Raw genomic sequence first — 8293 nt, 5'->3', positions numbered from 1 at the left:
TACACATTGCTGATTGACTGAGTATCTACACATTGCTGATTGACTGAGTATTTACACATTGCTCATTGACTGAGTATCTACATATTGCTGATTGACTGAGTATTTACACATTGCTGATTGACAGAGTATCTACACATTGCTCATTGACAGAGTATTTTCACATTGCTGATTGACTGAGTATTTACACATTGCTGATTGACTGAGTATTTTACACATTGCTGATTAACTGAGTATTTATACATTGCTGATTGACTGTGACAGAGTATTTACACATTACTGATTGACAGAGTATTTTCACTTTGCTGATTGACTGAGTATCAACACCTTAATGATTGACAGAGTATTTACACATTACTGATTGACAGAGTATTTACACATTACTGATTGAGAGAGTATTTACACATTGCTGATTAACTGAGTATTTACACATTGCTGATTGACTGAGTAATTTACACATTGCTGATTGTCCGGTATGATGCATGTTTACATAAAGTTGCTTCTATTACTCATTCTAACACTGCCATCAGTGGAGAGAAGTTTCAGCCAGATGGCTCTTCTTAAAACGCCAATGTCCGCGAAGCAGGTTGATTTGTAAAGTCATGGATGCAATAATGAGAATTAACATTGAAGGAGACCAAGCACTAAATGATACAGACCTGGATCAGTTAGTGTAAAGCTTCAAAAGTGTGACTGTAACATGCCTTTGTAATTTCTGCTTCTAACCATAGTCCAACGGAGAGGTATTATTCCTACGTCGTTTTTCAAGTGGTGGCCAGCCCAAATTGCTCAGCATGTCCAGAATAATGACTCTCTGTGTGTAACTGCAGTGTTACTAACTTTTTGTAACTATTAAAAACCATAAAACAGTATTACTTGGTGTTTTAAGATTATTTATTTTTTAATACATGTATGTGGTTTTCCAAATTTTCCCCTTTATGCTTGTGGCTATTCCCAAAATACCACGGAAAGTCCCTGAACAGTCAATATTAACGTCATAAACTTTCATTTTAGAGGTTGTTGAGAAATCCCATTCAGCTTCACAGTTGTTATTGTATCGTTGTACTGTATTGCTACATCTACTTTATTGATGGTTACAGACTGGTGTTACAAAACAACGGGACGTTGTACGTCAAACAGCGGGCAGGTCACTTGTCCTATGTTGAAGACCCAAAGGTACTCTTTGATAGCAAGACAAAAATTGCTTTACACAACATCAAAGTTCAAAGTCAATTACATTCATTCAATTCAGGTCTTTTGCATTGTCGTATGTGTTTGCTGTGCGACTCCAAACTACAGCTCATTTCATCTCAAAAACACTTGGCACTATATATGTATTATATATTAATATAGTATTATTGTATGGGGGATCAATGTCAAAGTTGATTGTTAGAATATGTAATGAGGACAGTGTAAATAAGTCATTTTGTCTTGTACCTAGCTGCCTACCTTATGCGGCATATTGTTAAAACCAATTATACAAACTATGAATCTCAATCAGCCCAAATTAACAAAAATACCGGGAGGTTTATGTCAACAATATGGGTTTATGTAAAGATTGCCACATATTTTTCCTTTTAAAGTCGACAGCGATATATCTTTCAAGGCTTACTTTTTGAAAATAAGGATTGTTATGTTTGTTCTTCGTGTTTAGGGATACAGAAGCATGTTGGCCAAATCTTTGACCAGTGATCACTCGAGCCATTCTTCAGTAAAGGTAAGTGGGGAATAATACCGAAGAAAAACAGTTATTTTCGGTGCCAAATGTGTTTCAGGGAGCATCCATCAGATTCATTGATTCTCTTGTACGATGTGTTTAACAGAAGGAACAAGTACAAAACAAGTATGAATACAATGCCTTGTTAAAGTGTTTATAGAAGTCTAATCGGTTTTGGTGGGAGGTTTAAAAAAAAAAAACGGGTTTGTTCTGGTTTCTGAAATATATTTATATTTGTTCCAATGTTGTCTGTCATTATCAGTTTTACAAACTGCTACATGAAGGCTTAGCAACTAGAAATATTTGTTATCAAATCAACACCATTGTTGTGAATATTTTCAAATTGAAGTATACAGATTTTCTGTTCCAGCCTGATGTAGTGAAGGCCTTCACTTCAGACCCTAGACTGCTCGCTCTGACAGAATACTTCCTAAACACAAAGAATATGAAGGTACTGGTATTTAACTCTAAAAAGTTTAAATGTTTATCCACATAAGCCATGATTCAGATTTTTTTTTTAAAGTTTCTGTGTGACTTGTGAAATGTCTTAGAAATCATGCTAACAGTAGAAAGTATTCACTTTTGAGTTTAGTTGTGTGTGTTGTATGGTCTACAGTACAAATGCCATTTTAATTTTGGATATTCTTAATTTTGTCAACAGGATGTGGATTTCCTGCAGATTCTGTCCTCCATTGTGTATGAGTGTGTTACAAAAGAGAAGCCAGAATCTATCCCTTCCTATGTAGATCTTCACCAGGTAAATATAGAGTGAACTGCTTACAGATGGTCTTCATTGACAGGTAAATACAGTCGTTACTGCTGACAGGTAGTATGGTATTCATTGACAGGTAAATACAGTCGTTACTGCTGACATGTAGTCTTTACCAGGTAAATATAGAGTGAACTGTTTACAGATGGTCTTCATTGACAGGTAAATACAGTTGTTACTGCTGACAGGTAGTCTTTACCAGGTAAATATAGAGGTAACTGTTTACAGATGGTCTTCATTGACAAGTAAAGATAGTTGTTACTGCTGACAGGTAGTCTTTATCAGGTAAATATAGAGTGAACTGCTTACAGATGATCTTCATCGACAGGTAAATACAGTCGTTACTGCTAACAGGTAGTCTTTACCAGGTAAATATAGAGTGAACTGCTTACAGATAGTCTTCATTGATAGGTAAATACAGTCGTTACTGCTGACAGGTAGTCTTTACCAGGTAAATATAGAATGAACTGCTTACAGATGGTCTTCATTGACAGGTAAATAAAGTCGTTACTGCTGACAGGTAGTCTTTACCAGTTAAATATAGATTTAACTGTTTACAGATGGTCTTCATTGACAGGTAAATACAGTTGTTACTGCTGACAGGTAGTCTTTACCAGTAAATATAGAGTTAACTGCTTACAGATGGTCTTCATTGACAGGTAAATAAAGTCGTTACTGCTGACAGGTAGTCTTTACCAAGTAAATATAGAGTTAACTGTTTACAGATGGTCTTCATTGACAAGTAAAGATAGTTGTTACTGCTGACAGGTAGTCTTTATCAGGTAAATATAGAGTGAACTGCTTACAGATAGTCTTCATTGATAGGTAAATACAGTCGTTACTGCTGACAGGTAGTATGGTATTCATTGACAGGTAAATACAGTCGTTACTGCTTACAGGTAGTCTTTACCAGGTAAATATAGAGTTAACTGCTTACAGATGGTCTTCATTGACAGGTAAATAAAGTCGTTACTGCTGACAGGTAGTCTTTACCATGCTTACAGATGGTATTCATTGACAGGTAAATACAGTCGTTACTGCTTACAGGTAGTCTTTACCAGGTAAATATAGAGTTAACTGTTTACAGATGGTCTTCATTGACAAGTAAATATAGTCGTCACTGCTGACAGGTAGTCTTTACCAGGTAAATATAGAGGTAACTGTTTACAGATGGTCTTCATTGACAAGTAAATATAGTCGTCACTGCTGACAGGTAGTCTTTACCAGGTAAATATAGAGTGAACTGTTTACAGATGGTCTTCATTGACAGGTAAATACAGTTGTTACTGCTGACAGGTAGTCTTTCCCAGGTAAATATAGAGTTAACTGCTTACAGATGGTCTTCATTGACAGGTAAATACAGTTGTTACTGCTGACAGGTAGTCTTTACCAGTAAATATAGAGTTAACTGCTTACAGATGGTCTTCATTGACAGGTAAATAAAGTCGTTACTGCTGACAGGTAGTCTTTACCAGGAAAATATAGAGTGAACTGCTTACAGATGGTCTTCATTGAATGGTAAATATAGTCGTTACTGCTGACAGGTAGTCTTCACCAGGTAAATATAGAGTAAACTGCTTACAGATGGTCTTCATTGACAGGTAAATACAGTTGTTACTGCTGACAGGTAGTCTTTCCCAGGTAAATATAGAGTTAACTGCTTACAGATGGTCTTCATTGACAGGTAAACATAGTCGTTACTGCTGACAGGTAGTCTTTACCAGGAAAATATAGAGTGAACTGCTTACAGATGGTCTTCATTGACAGGTAAATATAGTCGTTACTGCTGACAGGTAGTCTTTACCAGGTAAATATAGAGTGAACTGCTTACAGATGGTCTTCATTGACAGGTAAATATAGTCGTTACTGCTGACAGGTAGTCTTTACCAGGTAAATATAGAGTGAACTGCTTACAGATGGTCTTCATTGACAGGTAAATATAGTCGTTACTGCTGACAGGTAGTCTTTACCAGGTAAATATAGAGTGAACTGTTTACAGATGGTCTTCATTGACAGGTAAATATAGTCGTTACTGCTGACAGGTAGTCTTTACCAGGTAAATATAGAGTGAACTGCTTACAGATGATCTTCATTGACAGGTAAATATAGTCGTTACTGCTGACAGGTAGTCTTTACCAGGTAAATATAGAGTTAACTGCTTTCAGATGATCTTCATTGACAGGTAAATACAGTCGTTACTGCTGACAGGTAGTCTTTACCAGGTAAATATAGAGTGAACTGTTTACAGATGGTCTTCATTGACAGGTAAATATAGTCGTTACTGCTGACAGGTAGTCTTCACCAGGTAAATATAGAGTGAACTGCTTACAGATGATCTTCATTGACAGGTAAATATAGTCGTTACTGCTGACAGGTAGTCTTCACCAGGTAAATATATACTTTTTGACAGGTAAATATATATATTTTATTATCGACAAATAATCGTCACTAGGTATTAAAATATGCCCTTTGCTGTCGACAGATAAATTTCACACATGGGAAGTTAAATCAGTACCTTAAATTTGATTCATTGCTTCTAGAGTGAGGAAACCAATAGCAGATAAGGAAGATATGCTCCTATTTGATGCCATTGTAATGAAGTGGGAGAGTATACGTAGGCGGTCAGTTATAATGACCCATGTCCGTTCATTCATCCTTCCACATTTACACCACTGCTGTACCACCTTCACTTGTCATTTCATTGCTTAATGCTCATATTCGGTGTACAAAGAAACTTGATTTTATGCATTGTTGTAGATCCAAGCTTTGTAACTACAATTATGATAAAGTGTCGTTGAGACCGTTTTAATATAGGGATTGAACGTTGGTTTTTGTGTCACCTGCAGAGCGAGGCGACATATAGCTATTACTTTGTTGTCGGCGTTGGTTGCATCGTCCAAAACAAGGTTTCTGTGCGATAACTTGAGCTCCCTTGGGTTGATTGAACTCAAACTCTGTACACATATTGCATACCAGTATAGCTCGAACGAGTTTGCATTTTAGAAGTTGATGTGCTTTATTTTGTGGAGTAATGCCCCTTTAATGCCAAATAAGAGCATTGTGTAGTAAATGCAAGAACGTTTTTGTATTTTTCAATCAATTCCTTTCAAATTTTGTAGATAATGCTAGAAGCAATTATGTTCAACATATATTAGTATTTTTTCTGTTGAGTTTCAACTTTCCGCGTTTTGGGGTATCACACTTGACATAGCTACACTGTACTTCATTTTTGCTGTTAGCTTTTCCTTGTTAACACGATAACTCAAACAATTGTTCTCCATTTTTTATTTAACTACTTTGTTGTTTCATTACCTGAATGCTTTGAATGAGTTCTTAAATCGTGGCATTTAAACATTCTTCGGCAGAGTTATGCCCCATTTTCATTACCAAATAAGGGCATTCTGTCGAAAATGCAAGAACTTTTTAATTATTTGTGAAAGACTCCTACCTCAAAGCCAAAGTTCTAGTTTAAGTAGTAGCAACATTGACCACGAAAGTGTTATTCTGTTCTGAATAGCTTGCACCATAATCACAATAAATGAAGGGAAAGATCACAGTCGCCAACAAAGCGGTGGCAGTAAACACACTTAAATCAACTCAAGTTTCTTTAGGTTGATCGAGTTCAGACTTCATACAGTGCTTCCTTACCAATAGTGCTTGCTTGGGAGTGCTTTTCAGGTCCAAAGGTCACACAAGGTCACCGTTACTATAAATAGAACATCTGTTGCGCAGGCAAAACATCCACTCCTGTGGAATTCTTGTTTAATTTTCATTCCGGTATGAACGCAAAAGTGGTTACATCCATATTGCATGATACCCGCTAGGGCTTCATGTTTAATATGGATGTAACGGATTCGCGTTCATACCGACATGAAAATTAAAAAAAACTGCCGTTCAATCCATATATTTACATTTTACTATAGAACAATTGTTTAATTTTATTCATTTGTTCTTAAATAATTACTTAATTTACTTTGTTTTGTATATGTGTCGTCCTTTAATAGACATTGGCGGCCCCGGAACAGCCCTTTTTAATAAATTTGGTGCCAATAATTAACCGTAGTCATTTGAACGTATGACGCAGGGGCGTTCTCCATGTTATCCAAAGCAAAGCGACAAGACTCTCATTGAACAAGGTTAATCTGTGACATCATAAATAAACCACATGTTACATCATGAGTTTTTGCTTTCATACTCAAATGAAATGCATTTCTGCTGGTATTTTTTATACAGTGAGTTACAGGGCAAATGTAAATATAGCTGTCTGGGATGTGTTTGTTTAGTCGCTGGAACGAGGCCAGTTTGGGATGAGGACAGAAGGAGTGTGCCAGCTAAAACTGGTGCTCAGTTACTATGGCAGCAGGTTCTGCCTGGTCGACAAGGAGGGGACCAAATCATCAGAACAGTTACTAAAACTTGAATTCCTCATGGCACTGAAATCAAAGTTGGAGAATGTGCTAGACAGGTGGCAGAAAGGTGAGATATAACACATTTTAATAGATTATTGAACAAAATTCTCTAAACTGTTTATAATTTTTGAATTCTAAGCCCTAACATATATGCAGTTTTCTAGAAAGAAATGGTTCTGAAGAGAGGAAAGTTTCCCCTTTATTTAGTTTATTTGACATAAAAGATGAAATGGGTACAGATATACAATAAGCCTCATTTTGATAACTGAATTTACAGATATGACTTACATTTGTGTATACAGATTGTCTAACCCACTAAGTTTTCTTTCTCCGTTTTGGAGTGTGAGAAAAACATTTATTCAGTTGTCACTGTTCATCCTTAATTTTGTTCAGCTCCCCAAGTCGCCTAAGGAAAACATAGGTCTTGCACAGTTCACATTTGAAAATATTCTTTTTGCACAGCTTTGTAATAGCTTTTAGTAGAGTTGTTTTCAAACTAGTTTAATATTAGTGTTTCTGAAACTTTTGTGTTTTGTCACGTTAGGCTTTTCATCATGTGGACATTTTTATGTTGGCATTAATGCAGCATGTTATGATATTTATATGAAAGCAGTTCAATGTTTGTACGTGGTTATTTTCATGCTGTCTTAGTACACGTATATACTAGATTCAATAAACAACCTTCCTCAATACAATGTGTACAAAACAGGTATCCAATATGAATACAATGCCATGTAAAGAAATGTTTATGTGTACAGTGCTGTTGTTGTCATTAATAGAATTACAATCCTAAAAGTGCTGTCTTTTTAGGTCACCTGAGCTTTGCTCAAGTGACCTATTCCAATCGCTTTTCGTCCGTCGTCGTCCGTCGTCCGTCGTGCATCGTGCGTAAACTTTTACATTTTCAACTTCTTCTCAAGAACCAGTGGATGGATTTTTTTCAAACTTGGTCAGAATCCTCCTTGGTAGATGAGGCTTCAAAATTGTAAAATTGGGATTCCTACCCCCACCCCTGTGGCCAGGGCGGGGCCCCAAAGGGAAAATTATCCAATATTTCAAATATCTTCTTCTGCAGACTCAGAGGTACTACAGTGATTTTCTCTACGTGGAAAGAAAGATCATCAGGGGCTTTACTTAAATTGTAAATTTCAGGACCCCCGAGCTATCCGTTCTCCCTTGGGGAGGGGGTAAAGTTTACTATAGTTTATATAGGGAAATAACACTTTTGGGTATATTTTGACAACTTTCTGTAGGAAATTATTTTTACTTGGTGAGAATTATCCTTGGAGGTAGATGGTTTCAAATTGTAAAATTGAGATTCCTACCCCGACCCCTGGGGCCAGGGCGGGGCCCCAAAGGGAAAATTAATCAATATTTCAAAAATCTTCTTCTCCAGACTCA

At 36.5% G+C, this 8293-nt stretch overlaps 1 protein-coding gene across 1 annotated transcript in view; it reads left to right on the top strand.

The window, feature by feature from the left end:
- Positions 1 to 8293, top strand: part of LOC110447051 (anaphase-promoting complex subunit 1-like) — a 24009-nt gene that overhangs the window by 11066 nt on the left and 4650 nt on the right. The window contains exons 15-19 of the mRNA XM_021492466.1: positions 1098 to 1173; positions 1652 to 1714; positions 2085 to 2165; positions 2376 to 2471; positions 6767 to 6959. Of these exons, the coding sequence (XP_021348141.1) occupies positions 1098 to 1173; positions 1652 to 1714; positions 2085 to 2165; positions 2376 to 2471; positions 6767 to 6959 (509 nt within the window). The remainder of the gene's footprint in view (positions 1 to 1097; positions 1174 to 1651; positions 1715 to 2084; positions 2166 to 2375; positions 2472 to 6766; positions 6960 to 8293) is intronic.

Source organism: Mizuhopecten yessoensis, unplaced genomic scaffold, assembly GCF_002113885.1.
Source record: "Mizuhopecten yessoensis strain PY_sf001 unplaced genomic scaffold, ASM211388v2 scaffold3135, whole genome shotgun sequence".
NCBI lineage: Eukaryota > Metazoa > Mollusca > Bivalvia > Pectinida > Pectinidae > Mizuhopecten > Mizuhopecten yessoensis.
This window is presented reverse-complemented; position numbering and strand designations above follow the sequence as displayed.